This window comes from Tachyglossus aculeatus (assembly GCF_015852505.1).
Source record: "Tachyglossus aculeatus isolate mTacAcu1 chromosome 12 unlocalized genomic scaffold, mTacAcu1.pri SUPER_6_unloc_1, whole genome shotgun sequence".
NCBI lineage: Eukaryota > Metazoa > Chordata > Mammalia > Monotremata > Tachyglossidae > Tachyglossus > Tachyglossus aculeatus.
Window position 1 is genome coordinate 3,936,388 of NW_024044828.1, and position 21,353 is coordinate 3,957,740.

General features: G+C 45.7%; 2 protein-coding genes across 4 annotated transcripts in view; one reads left to right on the forward strand and one right to left on the reverse strand.

Annotated features, from left to right (window-relative positions):
* Nucleotides 1-21,353, forward strand: part of FBXL13 (F-box and leucine rich repeat protein 13) — a 114,226-nt gene that overhangs the window by 87,375 nt on the left and 5,498 nt on the right. The window contains exons 16-21 of one of the 2 annotated variants that reach the window (XM_038741486.1): nt 1,731-1,850; nt 3,020-3,146; nt 13,117-13,200; nt 15,684-15,818; nt 19,282-19,445; nt 20,253-20,315. In XM_038741486.1, the coding sequence (XP_038597414.1) occupies nt 1,731-1,850; nt 3,020-3,146; nt 13,117-13,200; nt 15,684-15,818; nt 19,282-19,445; nt 20,253-20,315 (693 nt within the window). The remainder of the gene's footprint in view (nt 1-1,730; nt 1,851-3,019; nt 3,147-13,116; nt 13,201-15,683; nt 15,819-19,281; nt 19,446-20,252; nt 20,316-21,353) is intronic. The other variant, XM_038741487.1, reaches the window with a different exon arrangement.
* Nucleotides 1-21,353, reverse strand: part of LRRC17 (leucine rich repeat containing 17) — a 70,225-nt gene that overhangs the window by 44,807 nt on the left and 4,065 nt on the right. For both annotated transcript variants that reach the window (XM_038741489.1, XM_038741491.1), the window contains exons 2-3: nt 19,327-19,516; nt 15,717-16,007 (exon numbers count right to left, since the gene is read on the reverse strand). The gene's annotated coding sequence lies outside the window, so the exon portion shown is untranslated. The remainder of the gene's footprint in view (nt 1-15,716; nt 16,008-19,326; nt 19,517-21,353) is intronic.

Consider the following 21,353-nt stretch of genomic DNA (forward strand, 5'->3'; position numbering starts at 1 on the left):
CCTCTAGGAGATTGACTCCCACATCTATCTTATCAGCTCCAAATTCTCTCCCGATTTATAATCTCACCTTTCTTCTTGAGCCTGCGGGACATCACCATAGGTTTGAAAACGGAACTCATCTTCTCTCCCAAATTTTCTCTTCCCTCTACCTCTCCCATCACAGTCTTCGATGTCTCCGGCCTGTCTCTCAGGCCTGTAACCTTGGCATTATTCTCGACCCTCTCCCCTCTTTCCACCTCCACGTTCAGTCCCCGGTGCTAAATCCTGTCAGGGTTTTCTTCCACCAGATTTCCCAAATCTGCTCCTTCAGTCAGCCAAGGCACCATCTTCTCTTCCGTTAAACAGGGACACAAGGAGCACCTCTTTCTTTGTAGTATTTGTCAAGCACTGTCTAAAACGGTGGGATAGATACAAATCAATCAGGTCAGACCCTGTCCCACATGGGGTTCACAGTCTAAGGAGGCGAATAGGGGTTGAATGACCATTTTACAGTTGAGGAAACTGAGGAGGTATGAGATTTACAGTCCTCTACGCTGTAAGCTCGCTATGGGCAGGGAATGTGTCTACTAATTATGTTATATTGTACTCTCCCAAGCGCTCAGTACAGTGCTCTGCACGTAATAAGCACTCAATAAATAGGATTGATTGATCGGTTTGCCAAGCTATTAGAATACAGATCATCTCTGTGCTCTTTCCGATTGGCAACATTCCCCACTCCCTTTCTAGTCCTCTTTTCTTGTTTCCCGCTGTGCACTCAACTCTCACCTGCAAGTAAGGCATGTATCTAAATGGGCTTATCTTCTTCCTCCTGTTAGAATGTAAGTAAGCCCCTTGAGGTCAGGGGCCATGACCTATCTTTAGACCCCCCCCCAACAAGCTCATCATGGACTAAGTATCTGATCAACTCCTCTCAGTGGCATTTCTGGCTCTGGATAAAGAGAGATGCACCTTCTTGTGTATTCTGTTCTGAATTAACTTTCAGAATGGAAGATTTTTCCAAGGAGGAGCCCGCTCATCTCTGTGTTGCACGTTTAATAATATTGAGGCGCTTACCCAACAAAATCATTCACCTGTTCAAAACTGAACTTAAAGTGTTAGGATATAAATAAATAATAAATAATTTTGGTATTTATTACATGTTAAGCACGGGGTAGGTTCAAGTTAATCAGGTCTGACAGAGTCCCTGTGCCATGGCATAATGGATAGAGCATGTGCCTAGGAGTCAGAAGGTCATGGGTTCTAATTCTGGCTCCGCCACTTGTCTGCTGTGTGACCTTGGGCATCTGTAATATGGGGATTGAGACCATGAGCCCCACGTGAGACAGGGACTGTGTCCAACCCGATTTGCTTGTCTTCACCCCAGTGCTTAGTACAGTGGCAGGGACATAGTAAGCACTTAACAAAAACCATAATTATTAGTATAATTCTTATATGGGGCCCACAGTCCCACGGGAGGGAGAAGAGTTACTGAATCCCCATTTTACAGATTAGGGAACTGAGGCACAGGGAAGTTAGTGTCTTGCCCAAGGTCACACAGCCAGCAAGTGATGGAGCCGGGATCAGAACCCAGGTCCTGTGACTTTTAGGCCTGTGCTCTTCCCACTAGGCCACACTGCTACAGATAGTTTTCCTTTTCAGAAGTGTACTGGAATTTGCAACTCGCCATGAAAGTTGAGGAGAGAAAGCACTAAAAACAAAGATAACACGGTTTCTTTGCACATCTCATTCAGAATCAGCGATACCGGTGTGAGACATTTTTTCGATGGCCATTCAAGCCCCAAGATAAGAGAGCTGAATTTAACTCACTGTAACCGTATCAGTGACGCTTCCCTCTTAAAGATCTCACAAAGGTAGGCAAAGCATTGGGATTCCGGATGCCATTTCAATAATATTTCAAGGTTCGGATAGTGGTACCAAAAGCGGTGAGCAATCCGAGTCAGGGAATGACCTTCTCACAATTTTCCACCAGCCTCTTTGGCTCAAGCCCACGTCAAAGAGTGTTACAGATGTGAAAGTATTTGACTCTTTCCAGGCAGAATGTATTTCTAAACGGGGCAGGGCAGCTACTGATGGAACCAGGGGTGACCAAGAATGGCAGCATTTTAGGACATTTTGTTTTCAGTTGATCCATCAGGAACCATCGTCTCTGACTCGGTAAAAATCTGCTGTTGTAAAGTGAGACCAGTGCTAATAATAATAATGATAATAATAATAATAATAATAGTACAAGTAAAGCACATACTATATGCCTAACACTGTTTTAAGCACTGGGGTAGGTAAAAATTAATCAGGTTGGACACAGTCCCTGTCCCACATGGGGTACATAGTCTTAATCCCCATTTTACCAACGAGGGACTACCTTAGTGTTTAGAGCAGTGCTGGCATATACTAAGGGCTTAAAAAATACCATTAAAAACAAATGCGGACAATAAAGGGCGTGCCCAGCCACGCAGTGGTGCTCAGTCATCAGTCGGTCCTCCGGGGACTGGGATTCATCCTCCAACCTAGTACAAGCGCAAATGCTGTTCTCTGTCCTGAAGCGCAGGTCCAACCTCAGCCCATGCAGAGTTCTGGTTAGTGTTATATTGTATACTCTCCACAGTGCTTAGTACAGTGCCTCGTACACAGTAAGCACTCAATAAATACGATTGAGTGAATGAATGAATGAATGAATGCCGCTGTTCCGGTTTAAGGACAGGAGAGAGCCATTCTCCTTCCACTCTCCATGAATGCATGGATTCTGGTTGGCCTCCACGGAGATTTGGTCCCCGGACGCTAGCACCAAGATCTGGGAAGAGTGGGACGAGGCATGGTTAGATGTCATATTCCAGTTATTAATAAACTGGATTTTCCTGGGTCCACTCGGTCCCCCGCTCCCCGAGATGAATAACTCTAAGTTCTAGACTGTATTCAGAGAGTGGAAAGGCCCCTGCTTCTTCCTTCTCGTTCTCAGTTGTGTTACAGTGTGAAAAGGCAGCGAAACCTCAAAGGGTATTGTGCTTTTCCGGTTCATTTTTAGGTGCCAAAATCTAAACTACCTGAGTCTCCGTTACTGTGACCAGCTGACAGATTCCGGGATTGAGAGTTTAGGACACCTCTCCTCCTTGTTCTCAATCGATCTATCAGGAACCACCATCTCCGATTCGGTAAAGATCCCCTGTCGGAGACTGAGATCGGTGCTTCCGTCATGGATTACGGTATTCGCTGAGCGCTTTACTATGTGTCAAGCACTGTTCTAAGTGCTGCGGTCAATATGAATTAGTCCCGTTGGTCCACCGTTAGAGTAAATGAGGTTGTTTTGTAAATGCTCAAATACCGAAAAAAATACTGTGCTTTGCTCATTCTCAAGTGCAGAGGGCGAAGGGCTGGATTAGGAGACCCATGGACTAGTGAGTGGACTAGTCCCTGTCCCATATAGGGCTCACAGTCTCAGTTTCCTCATCTGTAAAGTGGGGGTTAAGATTGTGAGCCCCACGTGGGACAAGGACTGTGTCCAACCTGATTAGCTTCTATCTACCCCAGCATTTAGTACAGTGCCTGCCACATAATAAGCGCTTTATAAATACCATAAAAAAATTAGGTTTTGAAGGTGGGGAGAAGTGAGGATGTGAAGGGGGACGGAGTTAAAGGATTACCCCGTACTTCATTATAGGAGATAGGAGGATAGGAGAGCATACGCAGCTGCTGGTCTCTCGTGGTGAATCCAGCAGAGAGTTTGTTTGCCCCGGACCACCCAGCTACATAAATTGTCCAAAATAAAGACTGAGTTGGGGCTGAGTAGAAGTTTGAAGAAAGAGGGAAGTGTCTCAACTCATCTGGGATTTCTGGAGTGGAGGAGAAGAGGATGATGGGGAAGTTGGGTAATTTAGAGATAAACGTTTTAGCCTAAGGCTTACCAGTGACTTGTTAAAAAAAAAAAAGGCACAAAATGGGGGAAAGTTCAAAACAATAGAGAATGGTGCATGATAAGGAGTTAAAATAATTAGTTTCTAAATTTAAATTAGAATATACTGTATGTGTACATTCATTCACTCAGTCGTACTTATTAAGTGCTTACTGTGTGCCAGAGCACTCTACTAAGCTCTTGGGAAGTACAAATCGGCAACATATAGAGACAGTCCCTACCCAACAACGGGCTCACAGTCTAGAAGGGGAGAAAGACAAAATAAAAACCAAAACAAGTAGATAGGTGTCAATGCCATCAGAATAGAATTATAGCTATATACACATCATTAATAAAATAAATAGAGTAAATATGTACAAATAAAATAGAGTAATAAATATGTACAAATATACACAAGTGCTGTGGGGAGGGGAAGAAGGTAGGGCAGAGGGAGGGAGGTGAGGAGGAGGAGAGGAAAAAAGGGGGGGCTCAGTCAGGGAAGGCCTCCTGGAGGAGGTGAGCTCTCAGTAGGGCTGTTATGAAGGTCAATTTCATTATAGGTGAACTAGTTATCCTTTTCTACTTAAAGAAGACACCACCAAAGTGAAACTGGTCTGTGGGTGCGTGTGTGAATTAGAAAGGCGGAAAACTACACTACAAGAAATAAACATAAGAAGAAAAGAAAGGCATTTCTCTGGATCTTAAGATATATATTTCTGAAAGAGGATTACTACATAAAAGATACAAAGGCCAGTTTGTTTTCTGGAGCAGCACATAAGCAGATCCAAAAGTTATTTTCTTCATCGGTCATGAGAGAATGTGCTTGGAATCATAAGAACAGATTGTGTTTCCAAGAAAAGACCAGAAAGTTGAGATATTTTAAAACAATTCCGAAGGGAAGTGGATCCCATCCCAGAATTCTGAGGGAAGGGAGCCAAAAAGATAGGAGAAGCTAGGGTCTTTAGACTTGGAATGTTTTAGCAACAAGAGATAGGATCAACAACTTCCAAGATGAATGAACACTTGTACCGACTGAGGGAAAATTTAGAATTCGAGAATCTCTAAATCTTTCTTTAAAGGGATGACTTCAACCTGGAATGTTGCGATTGATTTTAGCGGCTTTACTCAGTGGTATTTATTGAGCGCTTATTATGTGCAGAACACTTGACTACATGCTTGGGAAAGTGCAACAGAATCGGTAGACGTGATCCCTGCTCCTAAGGAGCTTACAGTCTAGAGGGAGAGATGGGCAGTAATACAAATAAATTAGGGCTATGTACATAAGCGCTGTGGGGCTGGGGGGGTGAGGGGTTGAATATCAAATGCTTAAACGGTAAGATCCAAGCGCACAGGTGACGAAGAAGGGAGAGGGAGTCGGGAAAAGCAGGCTTAATTGTGATTTGACTAAGGCTTTGAAGGTGGAGAGAGTGGTGATCTTTTGCGCTTAGTACAGTGCTCTGCACATAGTAAGTGCTCAATAAATACGATTGATTGATTGACTGATTGATTGATTGCATGTGGAGGGGGAGGGAGTTCCTGCCCAGAGGGAGGACATAGCAAAGGGGTCACCGGTGACCCAGACAAACTCTAGGCTAGTGAACAAGTGGGACTTGAGGAGTGAAGTGCGTGGGCTGGCCTGGAGTAGGAGAGTAAGCGCTCAATAAATACAGTTATGAATGAATGAATGAGTGAATCAGTGAGGAGGGGGCAAGGTGATTGAGGAGTCAGTCAAATCAGTGGTATTTATTGAGCACCTACTATGTGCAGAGTACAACAGACCTAGCAGACACGTTCCCTGCCTGCCCATAACGAGCTTGCAGTCTTGAGGGGGAGACAAACATTAATATAAATGTACATATACATTTATATTACATATAACACACACACATTATTACATATAATAATTACAGTATTAATGTAATTAATAATTGCAGTATTTATGTAATTAATAATTACATTACCAATATTCAGTTAATCATCATCCTCATCATCATCAATCGTATTTATTGAGAGCTTACTGTGTGCAGAGCACTGTACCAAGCGCTTGGGAAGTACAAGTTGGCAACATATAGAGACAGTCCCTACCCAACAGTGGGCTCACAGTGTAAAAGGGGGAGACAGAGAACAAAACCAAACATACTAACAAAATAAAGTAAAGAGAATAGATATGTACAAGTAAAATAAATAGAGTAATAAATATGTACAAACATATATACATATATACAGGTGCTGTGGGGAAGGGAAGGAGGTAAGATGGGGGGGCTGGAGAGGGGCACAATGTATAATTTCTAGACTGTGAGCCCACTTCTAGACTGTGAGCCCACTGTTGGGTAGGGACCGTCATTTCTATCCTATTTATTTTATTTTGTTGGTATGTTTGGTTCTGTTCTCTGTCTCCCCCTTTTAGACTGTGAGCCCACTGTTGGGTAGGGACTGTCTCTATGTGTTGCCAATTTGTACTTCCCAAGCGCTTAGTACAGTGCTCTGCACATAGTAAGCGCTCAATAAATACGATTGATTGATTGACTGATTGATTCCCAAGCGCTTTGTACAGTGCTCTGCACACAGTAAGCGCTCAATAAATATGATTGAATGAATGAATGAATAATTGTATATTGTACATTACGTATGTACATAATGTACATATTGTACATAATATGTATATATATGTATATATATAATACGATTGAATGAATATATGTATAATTGTATATAATACAATATAATATTGTATTAATAATAATTACATTACATATATGTATATATTACATATAAATGTATATATATTTATACATACAATTTACAGATATATACAGAAATATACATATGTGCTGTTGGATGGGAAGGAGGATGAATGAAGGAGCAAGTAAGAGGGGCACAGAAGGGAGTGAGAGGAGGGTTTAGTCAGGGAAGGCTTCTTGGAGGAGATGCGCCTTCAATAAAGTTTTGAACTGGGGGAGAGCAATTATCCGTCTGATGTGAGGGAGAGCATTCCGGGCCAGAAGTCAGTGGTGAGAGAGAGGAGATCGAGGTGCAGTGAGATTAGCAGTAGAGGAATGAAGTGTGCGGGCTGGGTTGTAGTAGGAGAGTAGCGAGGTGAAGTAGGAGGGGGCAAGGGGATTCATTGCTTTAAAGCAAATGGTGAGGAGTTTTTGTTTGGTGCCGAGGTGGATGGGCAACACTGGAGTTTGTTGAGGAGTGCAGAAACACGGTCTGAACGTTTCTGATGGAAAATGATGCAGAATGGAGGATGGACTAGAGCAGGAAGAGGCAGAAGGCAGTGAGGTCAGCAGGGAGGCTGATGCAACAATCAAGGCGGGATTCATTCATTCATTCATTCATTCAATCGTATGTATTGAGCACTTACTGTGTGCAGAGCACTGTACTAAGCGCTTGGGAAGTCCAAGTTGGCAACATATAGAGGCGGTCCCTACCCAACAGCGGGCTCACAGTCTAGAAGGGGGAGACAGACAACAAAACATCACATATTAACAAAATAAAATAAATAGAATAGCAAATAGGATAAGTGCTTGCGTTTATGCGGTAGCCGTTTGGACGGAGAGGAAGGGGAGGATTTTGGCGATGTTGTGAAGGTAGAACTGACAGGATTTAGTGATGCTTGAATATGTCGGTGGAACGAGGGAGTGGAGTCAAGGACAATGCCAAGGCTGTGGGCTCGGGAGACAGGAAGGATGGTGGTGCCGTCAGCAGTGATGGGAAAGTGGGCGGGAGAACAGGGTTTGGGTGGGAAGAGAACTTCAGAATTATGCCATAAAGTGAGTGCACGGTGTTTGATACACAAAAAGATCTGAAAGAATACCATCATAGATGGCATTGATTTTCTGGGGGGTTTGTTTTTTGGTATTTCTCAAGCGCTCACTATGTTTCAGGCACTGTACGAAGCGCTGAGGTAGATGCGAGATAATCAGGTTGGACACAGTCCGTGTCCCACGTGGGGCTCACGGCTTTAATCCCCATTTTACAGATGAGGTAACTGAGGCCCAGTGAAGTGACTTGGCCAAGTTCAAACCACAGACAAGTGGCAGGGCTAGGTTTCCAACCCAGGTCCTCTGACTCTGTGCTCTTTCCATCAGGCCACACTGCTTCTCCTAACGGTAAATCTTTTTAGTCGCTGTAAAGTGAAGACCTTCACTTTAGCCTGAAGCTCAATTCCATATCGGCACCACAATCTTGTCCATCAGCCAAAGGGCCACGGCAAAAGGGCTGAGAAGCAGCGTGGCCTAGTGGCTAGAGCACCGGCCTAGGGGTCAGAAGGATCTGGGTTAGAATTCTACCTCCACCACTTGTCCACCCCATAATCTTGGGCACGTCGCAACTTCTCTGGGCCTCAGTTGCCTCATCTGTAAAATGGGGATTAAGACTCGGAGCCCCATGTGGGACAAGGGCTTTGTCCAACCTGATTAGCTTCGATCTACCCTAGTGCTTAGTACAGCCCTAGCAATCATTCATTCAGTCATATTTATTGAGCGCTTACTGTGTGCAGAGCACTGTACTAAGCGCTTGGGAAGTACAAGTCAGTAACACACAGAGACGTCCCTACCCAACAACGGGCTCACAGTCTAGAAGGGGGAGACAGACAACAAAACAAAACACAGCACGTAGTAAGTGCTTCATTAATACCACAAAAAATGTGGATTCTGTAAGATTCTTTTCAACTTCTTGATAGATTGGTTCCCCCCCCCTCCCGCCCCCCGACGAAAATTGGCTGTGGATACATCTATTCCTAGATAATCTTATCCGTACCATGGTTACCACTCTGAATGAACCATCGTTTCTGCCAGAATTTCCCCGGCACTCTCTTCCCCTCCCCATCAGACCTGCAACGGCCAAACAGGGACCCTGGTCCAGCCTTCCTGCCCAAACCTCATCCAAGTGATTCAGAGTGGTAGCGTAGCGGGTGGAGGAGGAATTCTCCGATCTCCATTCCCACTGGGAGGGTTTGGAAGGGTGGACAAACCTCTCCCCCCGCTTTTTTATGGTATTTTTTGAGTGCTTAGTATGTGCCAGGCACCATACTAAGCGTTGGAGTAGATACAAGCTAATCAGGTGGGACCCAGTCCCTGTCCCACATGGGATCGTAGTCTTAATCCCCATTTTACAAATGAAGGAACTGAGGCCAAGAGAAGTGAAGTGACTTACCCGCGGTCACACAGCAGCCACGTGGTGGAACGCTTGACCTTCTTCCCACCCCACTTCCCTTTCTGCAGGTGGAGGGGGAGAAATTAGGCTCACTATGGAGGCGTCAGAACTAGGAGAGATGCATTAAGCACACTGTAATCCCAGAGACGGTATATACCTCATCACCAGACCGGACCCGCTTCACATCATGTCCGGTCATAGGGATCTTACATGGCTCCAAGGGGAAGAAACCCTTCGGTAAAGCACAGCGACAAAATCAGTGGACACGGCCCGCCTCTTTTAGTCACTGTGCTCTGTAATAATAATAATAATAATAATAATGGCATTTATTAAGCGCTTACTACGTGCAAAGCACTGTTCTAAGCGCTGGGGAGATTACAAGGTGATCAGGTTGTCCCACGGGGGGCTCACAGTCTTCATCCCCATTTTTACAGATGAGGGAACTGAAGCCCAGAGAAGTTAAGTGACTTGCCCAACGTCACACAGCTGACAACTGGCAGAGCTGGGATTTGAACCCGTGACCTCTGACTCCAAAGCCCATGCTCTTTTCCTCCACTGAGCCATGCTGCTTCTCTTAGTAGAGCGTTCGTTAGTGGGATGAGGCGATGCCTGGGGAAGAGCCTCCGACCGCCCCAGCTGGATCGAATTTCCTGCCACTCAGTTGCAGAATGTGGTGTCAAGCCCGATGATCTATTTATTGTGCAGGAGGGACTCCACTCCCATCCTCCACCCGCTCCTCCAGCCGATCCATCGGTCCTACTGCGGCTTTGGCCCAGATTAAGCGATGGCCTCAAGTTGTTTCTTCAAGCCAGGAGCCATTCTGAATCTCCCTAGAGATTGTACATATTGTACATAGTTGTAATTTATTTATTTCTATGAATGTCTGTCTGCCCCTCTAGACTATAAGCTCGATGTGGGCAGGGAATGTGTCTGTTTATCGTTACAGTGGACTCTCCCAAGCGCTTTGTACAGTGCTATGCACGCAGCAAGCGCTCAATAAATATGATTGAATGAATGAAAGAATAGAAAAAGAGACATAAGGCTGAAAAATACTCCGTCGGACAACAGGCAGGTGAAGGTGTGCCACGGTGTGCCAGTTACTGTTTTAGTTTTTGGCCATTCTAGACATACCCCCGTCTTCAACGTCGGGTGTGTATTGAGAGGGAAGTTTGATTTTAAAGAAAGATTTAGTGATGAAAAACCGGATGGGAGTAGTTTTGCGGAAAATATATATTTTTATGGTATAATAATGGCATTTGTTAAGTGCCTACTATGTGCAAAGCACTGTTCTAAGCACTGGGGAGGATACAAGGTGATCAGGTTGTCCCATGTGGGGCTCACAATCTTAATCCCCATTTTACAGATGAGGTCACTGAGGCACAGAGAAGTTAAGTGACTTGCCTGTTAAGTGCTTATTCTGCGCCAGGCACTGTTCTAAGCACTGGGGTAGATATGAGATAATCGGGTTGGTCACAGTCCCCGTCCCACATAGGGCTCAGTCTTAATCCCCATTTTACAGATGAGGTAACAGGCACAGAGAAGTTTAAGTGAACAAGCGCTTTATAAATGCCATTATTATTATTATTAAAGCAGACAAGTGGCAGAGTCAGGATTAGAACCCAGGTCCTTTAGACTCCTAGGCCTGTGCTCTATCATCAATCATATTTATTGAGCGCTTACTGTGTGCAGAGCACTGTACTAAGCGCTTGGGAAGTACAAATTGGCAACATATAGAGACAGTCCCTGCCCAACAGTGGGCTCACAGTCTATCCACTAGGCCATGCTGATCATAATACTAATGACAGTGATGGTGACGATGATAATGATAATAATGGTATTTGGACACAGTCCCTGTCCCACAAAGTGCTCATTTGGGAGAGAGTACAGGTATTTAATCCCATTTTACAGATGAGGCAACTGAGGCATTTAGAAAGTAAGTGACTTGCCAGGCAAGGGGCAGCCTAGATTAGATCCCTGTCCTGTGTCCCAGGCCCATGCTCTTTCCACTAGGCTACACTGCATCTCACAAAATAAGGAACGATAGATGGCCCGTCCTCAAACACGTGGGCCTTCAAGCACGTGAGGCCGTCGTCGGAGACGGAATCCCGGGATGGATGGGCCGCCTCTCACAGCCATAACTCACCTTGCTCATGGCCAGAGGTGCTCTGGAAAACAGTGGTGACTTGGTTTTAAAAACGGAAAGGAACCCCAAACAGTTAAATATTGAAGTTAGTTTCTCTCGAGCACAGGTCACAGAAAAGTAGGGTGGCCTAGTGGAAAGAGCACTGGGAGACAGAGGACCTGGGTTCTAATCCTGGCTCCTCCACCTGCCTGCTGTGTGGCCTCAGTTATCTGAAAAATGGGGAGAAAATCAATCAATAGGATCAATCGATTGTATTTACTGAGCACTTACTGTGCTGAGCCCAGCACTCTACTGGGCGAGTGGGAGAGGACGAGATCATCATCATCATCAATCGTATTTATTGAGCGCTTACTATGTGCAGAGCACTGTACTAAGCGCTTGGGAAGTACAAATTGGCAACATATAGAGACAGTCCCTACCCAACAGCGGGCTCACAGTCTAAACGGGGGAGACATCATCATCATCATCAATCGTATTTATTGAGCGCTTACTATGTGCAGAGCACTGTACTAAGCGCTTGGGAAGTACAAATTGGCAACATATAGAGACAGTCCCTACCCAACAGTGGGCTCCCAGTCTAAAAGGGGGAGACAGAGAACAAAACCAAACATACTAACAAAATAAAATAAATAGAATAGATATGTACAAGTAAAATAAATAAATAAATAAATCGAGTAATAAATATGTACAAACATATATACATATAATAATATAGCGGACACATTCCCTGCCCACAACGAGCTTACAGTTTAGAGGGTACCTAGTCTCCCTTCCCCTTAGACTGGGAGCCCCATGAGGGACCAACATTACGTCCAATCTGCTTATATTGGATCAACCCAGTGGTTTAGTACGGTGCTTGCCCTATAATAAGCACTTAGCAAATACCGCAATTACTACTGCTATTTTTGATTGAAGAAATTGGACAGATCTAAGTGCTTGTTACATCTGTGGTGAATGACTTCTAAGTTCACGCCGGGACGAGTTAATCGTTTAGTCCTCAGAGACTAAAACACGCCGATCCTTTCTCCAAAGTTGGGCCAGAAGACAAGCCTCATATCTCTTCCTCTCTTTTTATTACCTCAGCTCTTTCTCTGCTTCTTTTCTCTTGGGCCCCAGTCTTAGCTGACTCTGAACTCTCTCTCCATTCTCCTATCCTCAGCACAACAACGTTCACATCTGGTACCCAGAACATATGCCCAGATCTAACAATCCTTTGTTTTTTTTTTGGTTAGAGGTTTTTTTTCTTGTCCTCTAGTGCGCCTGGGACAGCGTGAAGTGGAATCATGAATTTTCTGGCAGTCCTTTCCATACATTAGGGCTGCAGGGTAAAGTGACCACCCTCCTTCACTTACCAAGTACGGTGCTTTGCACACAGTAAGCGCTCGATAAATATCATCGAATGAATGGGAAACACAATCGGGGAAAAGCCTGTGAAGTCGGAGTTAAAATAGAATTAAATTTGGGCTCGATGCCACTGGCTTGCAATGCCAGGATCCTCGGGAATAAGTGGGAATCATGTCCAACCTGATTAGCTCTTATCTACCCCGGCTTTTAGTACAGTGCCTGGCACATGGTGAGCACTTAACGAATAGCACAACAGAGGCCTGGAATGGGGTTTTACGGACAAAATTTTGGAAGAGGAAGCGGGGAGTGTGGTTCAAGGAGCAGGCAAATGAAGCGGGGGGGATCTTACTGCAAGGCAGCTCCCTAGGGCACTGGTAAAATGGGGATTAAGGCTGTGAGTCCCATGTGAGACAGGAATTGTGTCCTGCCTGATTACCTTGTGTCTACCCGGATAGAGTGATTGGCACTAGGGCTTGACCTGGAAGATGGGAAATACTCTGTCTACTACATTCAGCTTTGCTCAAGTCCATTTAAAAGGACTGTTCGCTTGAAGGTGCAGCAGCGGTGACTGGGTTATTGTTTGCAGGGTCTGGCAGCCCTCAGCCAACGCGGACAAATCAAGCAGCTCACTGTGTCCGAATGTAAGAACATCACGGACCTGGGGATTCAGGTAAGACGATCCTCCGCCAGAAATCAGAGACCTGGGGGATTTACCTCGGAAGGCAACTCACCCTTAAGCCGTCTAGGCAGTCCCGCTTGGCTCCTGCTCCAGAGGATCTAACAGCGCTCTGCACATAGTTGTAAGCTTATTGTTGTAAGCGCTGAGAAATCGTCGTGACTGAACTCCTTAAAACCAGCCTATTTCCCGAGCGCTTTCGTAAATCTGTTAAGTCAGCTATCTACCGAGCGCTCCTAAATCCGTAAGATCCTCCTGTTTACTGACCGCTTTCGGAAATCTGTCAAATCGTCCTATTTACTGAGCGCTCGTAAATCCCTAAAACCGTAATGACTGAGCACTTTCGTAACTTTTTAAAATCAGCCCATTTACTGAGCGGTCTCGTAAATCCCTCAAATCAGCCTATTTACTGAACGCTTTCATAAATCCGTCAAGTCGTCCTATTTACTGAGCACTCTCGTAACTGTTTTGTTGTCTGTCTCCCTCTTCTAGACCGTGAGCCCATTGTTGGGTAGGGACTGTCCCTATATGTTGCCGACTTGTACTTCCCAAGCGCTTAGTACAGTGCTCTGCACACAGTAAGCGCTCAATAAATGCGATTGAATGAATGAATGAGTGAACAAATGCCATCATTTTTTTTTTCATTACTGAGGGACTTTGGACAAGTCATTCAATGTCATAGTAGTAGTAGTAGTAGTAGTAGTAGTAGTAGTAGTAGTAGTAGTAGTAGTAACAGAATCAATCAATCAATGGTATTTATTGAGTGCTTACCATGTGCAGAGGACTCTACTAAGCACTCGTGAGAGTACAACAGAATTAGCAGACACGTTCCCCGCCCACAATTATCTTACAGTTTAAATGCCACAGTTATTATTATTACTGTTATTATCATTATCTTTTTTATGGTATTTGTTAAGGGCTTACTATCATCATCATCAATCGTATTTATTGAGCGCTTACTGTGTGCAGAGCACTGTACTAAGCGCTTGGGAAGTACAAGCTGGCAACATATAGAGACAGTCCCTACCCAATAGTGGGCTCACAGTCTAAAAGGGGGAGACAGAGAACAAAACCAAACATACTAACAACATAAAATAAATAGAATAGATATGTACAAGTAAAATAAATAGATAAATAAATAGAGTAATAAATATGTGCCAGGCACTGTACTAAGCACTAAGGTAGATACAAGTTAATCAGGTTGGACACCGTCCCTGTCCCATATGGGGCTCACAGTTTTAATCCCCATTTTACAGGTGAGGTAACTAAGACCCGGAGAAGTGAAATGACTTGCCCAAGATCCTGCAGCAGACAAGCGGTGGAGCCGGGATTAGGACCCGACCCCCAGGCCCGGGCTCTTTCCACTAGGCCACACTGCTTCTCTTCTTGTCTTCAGAGGAATAGCTCCTTGAGGGAAAGGATCATGCCTACCTACTCTTGCGAGCTCGCCCAAACGCTTAGTACAGTGCTCTGCAGGCAGGTGGCACTCAATAAATACCACAGATTGATTGATTGATTGACTGACGACAGCTCTGAAAGAACTGGCATGCCTACATCAGGAACAATTTAATTTAGACTAAATTAAGAGAAGCAGCACGGCTCAGTGGAAAGAGCGCGGGCTTTGGAGTCAGAGGTCATGGGTTCAAATCCCGGCTCTGCCACTTGTCAGCTGTGTGACTTTGGGCAAGTCACTTCACTTCTCTGGGCCTCAGTTACCTCATCTGTAAAATGGGGATTAAGCCTGTGAGCCCCACGTGGGACAATCTGATCACCTTGTAAACTCCCCAGCGCTTAGAACAGTGCTTTGCACATAGTAAGCACTTAATAAATGCCATTATATATATATATGTGTGCGTATATATATATATATACACACACACACATATATATATATATATATATATATATAGATGACTCAAGAAAGAACTTCCCTCCCACAGGGAGTTATGGGATCTTGATTACTGGACACCCCACTAGTGCGTGGATGTTTGAATGTAGCTTCAATCTGATGTCTTGGCCCATGGCTTAGTGAGGATTAAGACTGTGAGCCTCATGTGGAACAACTTGATCACCTTGTATCCCTCCCAGTGCTTAGAACAGTGCTCTACACATAGTAAGCGCTTAACAAATGCCATTATTATTATTATTATTATTATTATGGCTTAGTGGCAAGAGCACGGGCTTGGGCGTCAGCGAAAGTGCTTCTAATCCCGGCTCTGCCACTTGTTTGCTGCGTGCCCTTGGGTAAGTCATGTAACTTTCCTGTGCCTCAGGTCCCTCACCTGTAAAATGGGGATGAAGACTTTGAGCCCCATGTGGGACAGGGACTGGGTCCAACCTGATTACCTGGAATCTACCCCAGCAGTTAGACAACGCTTATAATAAGGGCTCAACAAATACCATTATTATTATTATTATTATTATTATTATTAAGCTCTGTGGCTGGTTCGGCGATTACTTTAACTGTCCGTTTGCAGATGTTCTGTGAGAATACAACGGCCCTGGATTACCTGGATGTCTCTTATTGCCTCCAGCTGTCCTGCGAAATGGTGAAAAACGTGGCCATTTGTTGCCACAGGCTGACAGCTCTCAATATCGCCGGCTGTCCGAGGGTACGTGCTGAACGTCACAGAGGAGGGAAGTTGGTGCGCCGGGCCAAATGATTGAGTTAGTCGGGCCCGGAGGTCCGCCTTGCTTTCCTTTTCTTCCAACTTTATTTTCTCAAGGAAACGAGGCCTGCGGCAGTCATGGGAGGGACCCAGGAGAGGCTTCGCTGGGTTTTGTGTTCGAAGCAGTGCGGCCTAGTGGAAAGAGCCCGGGCATTAGACGTGGGTTCTAATCCCAGCTGTTCCACTTGTCTTCTGGGTAATAATAATAATAATGATAGCATTTATTAAGCGCTTACTATGTGCAAAGCACTGTTCTAAAGTGCTGTTTATGTTGCCAACTGTTTATGTTGCCAACTTGTACTTCCCAAGCGCTTAGTACAGTGCTGTGCACACAGTAAGCGCTCAATAAATATGATTGATGATGATGATGCTGATGCTGGGGAGGTTACAAGGTGATGAGGTTGTACCACAGGGGGCTCAGAGTCTTAATCCCCATTTTACAGATGAGGGAACTGAGGCCCAGAGAAGTTAAGTGACTTGCCCAAAGTCCCACAGCTGACAAGTGGCTGAGCTGGGATTTGAACCCATGACCTCCGACTCCAAAGCCCGGGCTCTTTCCACTGAGCCCCGCTGCTTCTCTCCTGCTGCTGCTGCTGGGTGACCTTGGGTAAGTCACTTCACTGTTCTGAAGCAGCGTGGCTCAGTGGGAAGAGTACGGGCTCTGGAGTCAGAGGTCATGGGTTCAAATCCCAGCTCCGCCACTTAGCTGTGTGACTTTGGGCAAGTCACTTCACTTCTCTGGGCCTCAGTGACCTCATCTGTCAAATGGGGATGAAGACTGTGAGCCCCAGGTGGGACAACCTGATCACCCTGTAACCTCCCCAGCGCTTAGAACAGTGCTTTGCACATAGTAAGCGCTTAATAAATGCCATCATTATTATTATTATTATTATTATTATTCTGGGCCTCCTCAGTTTCTTCGTCGGCAAAATAGGGGGTTCAATACCCATTCTCCTTCCTACTTGTGGTGAGGGGCAGGGACCGTGACCAACCTGCTTATGCCGTGTCCACCGCACCACTCGGGACAGGGCCTGGCACAGAGTAAGCGCTTCCCCGGTGCCACAGATATCACCGCAAACCCCCGTGGACGTGGACCCTGGGGCAAAGGAGTGTTTTTGGAATTGCCGAGAGGGTGGAACGATCGTATCACGCCCAACCCAATGACGTGGCTCTGCTGAGGAAGAAGCCGCCCGCACAGGACGCCACACCACCAAATAGCGGAGGCCGATAAGGGGCTGTCAGTGTTACCCAGAGCCCAAATCGGCTCCTCCCCCAGTGCTATTGGTATTTCTGAGCGCTTACTGTGTGCACAACACTGGAGAATGCCCTCCCTCTGCCCCTCCGCCAAGCTAGCTCTCTTCCTCCCTTCAAGACCCTGCTGAGAGCTCCCCTCCTCCAGGAGGCCTTCCCAGACTGAGCCCCTTCCTTCCTCTCCCCCTCGTCCCCCTCTCCATCCCCCCCATCTTACCTCCTTCCCTTCCCCACAGCACCTGTATATATGTATATATGGTTGTACATATTTATTACTCTTTATTTATTTATTTTACTTGTACATTTCTATCCTATTTATTTTATTTTGTTGGTATGTTTGGTTCTGTTCTCTGTCTCCCCCTTTTAGACTGTGAGCCCACTGTTGGGTAGGGACTGTCTCTATGTGTTGCCAATTTGTACTTCCCAAGCGCTTAGTACAGTGCTCTGCACATAGTAAGCGCTCAATAAATACGATTGAGTGATTGATTGATTGATTGAGAAAGCCCTTGGGAGAGTACAATGTAACAATAAACCCACATTCCCTACCCACAGTGAGCTACCCCAGTCATCAGCACATAGAAAGCATCACAGTGCAGTGGATGGGACCCGAGTTCTAATTCCGTCTCCGCCGCTTTTCTGCCGTTTAACCAGGGGCAAGTCCTTTCACTTCTCCGAGCCTCAGTTACCTGGAAAATGGGGACTGAGACTGCGAGCCCCATGTGGGACAGGGACTGTGTCCAACCTGATTAGCTTGCATCTACTTGCACTCAGTATAGTGGGTGGCACACATTAAGCACGGAACAACGACCATGCTTAGACTGTGAGCCCACTGTTGGGTAGGGACTGTCTCTATATGTTGCCAATTTGTACTTCCCAAGCGCTTAGTACAGTGCTCTGCACATAGTAAGCGCTCAATAAATACGATGATGATGACCAGAAAAAAAAAAATATCCTCTGAAGCCCAACTACTTTCCCCATTCCTGGTTTATCCTCATCCTGTTTTCAGCTTCTACCCCATGGCTTAGTACCTTGCCTGGGACAGAACAAGTGCTCAACAAATACCATAATACACACAAACAAGACCGTAAAAGCCCTTCAAAGCCCTACTGAGAGCTCACCTCCTCCAGGAGGCCTTCCCAGACTGAGCCCCCTCCTTCCTCTCCCCCCCACCTTATCTCCTTCCCCTCCCCACAGCACCTGTACATATGTATATATGTTTGTACATATTTATTACTCTATTATTTTACTTGTACATATTTATTCTATTGATTTTATTTTGTTAATATGTTTTGTTTTGTTAATATGTTTTGTTAATATGTTAATATGTTTTATTTTGTTAATATGTCTCCCCCTCATCCCCCCTCCATCCCCCCCATCTTACCTCCTTCCCTTCCCCACAGCACCTGTATATATGTATATGTTTGTACATATTTATTACTCTATTTATTTATTTATTTATTTTACTTGTACATATCTATTCTATTTATTTTATTTTGTTAGCATGTTTGGTTTTGTTCTCTGTCTCCCCCTTTTAGACTGTGAGCCCACTGTTGGGTAGGGACTGTCTCTATATGTTGCCAATTAGTACTTCCCAAGCGCTTAGTACGGTGCTCTGCCCACAGTAAGCGCTCAATAAATACGATTGATGCTGCTGCTGCTGCTGCTGTTTCGTTATCTGTCTCCCCCTTCTAGACTGTGAGCCCGCTGCTGGGTGGGGACCGTCTCTGTAGGTTGCCAACTTGGACTTCCCCAGCGCTTAGTACAGTGCTCTGCCCACAGTAAGCGCTCAATAAATACGATTGATGCTGCTGCTGCTGATGTTTCGTTATCCGTCTCCCCCTTCTAGACTGTGAGCCCGCTGCTGGGTGGGGACCGTCTCTATAGGTTGCCAACTTGGACTTCCCAAGCGCTTAGTACAGGGCTCTGCCCGCAGTAAGCGCTCAATAAATACGATTGAATGAATGAATGAATGAATGAATGAATGAATGAAGCCCCCCGAGGGACAGGGACCAGTTCTAATTCTCAACTGTACATTCTCTCCCAGTGCTTAGTACAGGGCTCTGTACCCAGTAGGTGCTTAATAAATATTATTAGACACACACAACACAAACAACCGCACAAAAAGCCCTCTGCCAACCTTACGTCGCGCCCGCAGGTGACCGACATCGGCCTACAGTTCCTGTCGGAGAATTGCCGTTACCTGCACAGCCTGGACATCTCCGGTTGCATCCACCTCAGCGACAAGACCATTAAAGCCCTGTGGAAGGGCTGCAAGGGCCTCCGGATCCTTAAGATGCTGTACTGCCGACACATTTCCAAGTAAGAGCGGGCGGCCGGGCTCCGGCTTTAGAGGACGCAGGGCAGGGCGCGGGAGACGGCACCGTTGACGCCTGTGGGGTTTCCGAGGTCGGAAAATCGGTGTTTTAGTCTTACGGCCCGAATAAGCATCCACAGTATAACTACCGGGACGATCCGGGTCAAGGTTGGCCACTCTGGGGATCCCGATTTCAATTCAGAGCCTCTTGCGAACAGTCGCGGGCTGGGGCGGATGTTGAAGCAGCGTGGCTCGGTGGAAAGAGCCCGGGCTTTGGAGTCGGGGGTCGTGGGTTCAAATCCCGGCTCTGCTGTCAGCTGTGTGACTTTGGGCAAGTCACTTCACTTCTCTGTGCCTCAGTTACCTCATCTGTACTCTGCACATAGTAAGCGCTCAATAAATACGGTTGATGATGATCTGTAAAATGGGGATTAAAACCGTGAGCCCCCCGTAGGACGACCTGTTCACCTTGTAACCTCCCCGGCGCTTAGAACAGTGCTTTGCACATAGTAAGCGCTTAACAAATACCATTATTATTATTATTATTATTATTATTATGTTGGGACTGTGAGCCCCTCGTAGGATGACCTGTTCACCTTGTAACCTCCCCGGCGCTTAGAACAGTGCTTTGCACATAGTAAGCCCTTAACAAATACCATCATAATTATTATTATTATGTTGGGGGAGAAGGATCCTGTTTTGCAGACCAGAGGCAGACAACTGAAGTGACTTGCCCGAGGCCACCCAGCAGGCAAGTGCTACAGCTGATAGACCCTCCCAGGTTCCCTGATTCCCAGTATTTTTTCCACTAGGCCACACTGCTTCTCATTACCATGCAAAGCCACTGATTCACAAATGCTTCTCTTAAGGAATCAGTAAGTACTACTACCACTATTTACACCCTAAACGTGACATTTGACCCTGCAATCAGCCCCGCCTCTCAAAACTACAAGAAGGCCCAATCTGTTTTTCCAGGCCCACAGTTCTCCTGAACAGAGTGTAAAATCCCCTGTTTATTCCATGAGCAGTTTCCAAATATGAGCAGCATAATCCACGTTTTCAAGCCTGACCAGTGGCTTGAAGAGACTCCGTCAGCTCTCTCCCCGCCTACTGATTTTAGCTCCTCTCCCACTACAACCCTACTGATCTTTGCTCCTCTCCCACCCACCAGACCCCAGCTCACACTCTCTGCTTCTCTCAAGCCAACCTACCCACTGTGCCGTCTTCTCCTTAACTATCCCACCAATCAATCAATCAATCAATCAATCGTATTTATTGAGCGCTTACTATGTGCAGAGCACTGTACTAAGCGCTTGGGAAGTACAAATTGGCATCACATAGAGACAGTCCCTACCCGATAGTGGGCTCACAGTCTAAAAGGGGGAGACAGAGAACAGAACCAAACATACCAACAAAATAAAATAAGTAGGATAGAAATGTACAAGTAAAATAAATAAATAAATAAACAGAGTAATAAATATGTACAACCATATATACATATATACAGGTGCTGTGGGGAAGGGAAGGAGGTAAGACGGGGATGGAGAGGGGGACGAGGGGGAGAGGAAAGAAGGGGCTCAGTCTGGGAAGGCCTCCTGGAGGAGGTGAGCTCTCTTCCTCACACCTGGATAATGATAACAATAATAAATAATCATTATTATGGTGCTTAATACGCACTTACTATGTGCCAAGCACTGTTCTAAGCTCTGGGGTAGAGACAAGGTAATCAGGTTGGACAGAGTCCCTGTCTCACTCTAATAAGGGCTCACACTCTTAATACTCATTTTACAGATGAGGTAACCGAGGCCCAGAGAAGTGACTTGCCCAAGGTGATGCAGAAGACATGCGGCAGAGCCGCATTTAGCACTCAGGTCCTTCTGAATCCCAGGCCTGTGCTCTATGCTCCATCCTGT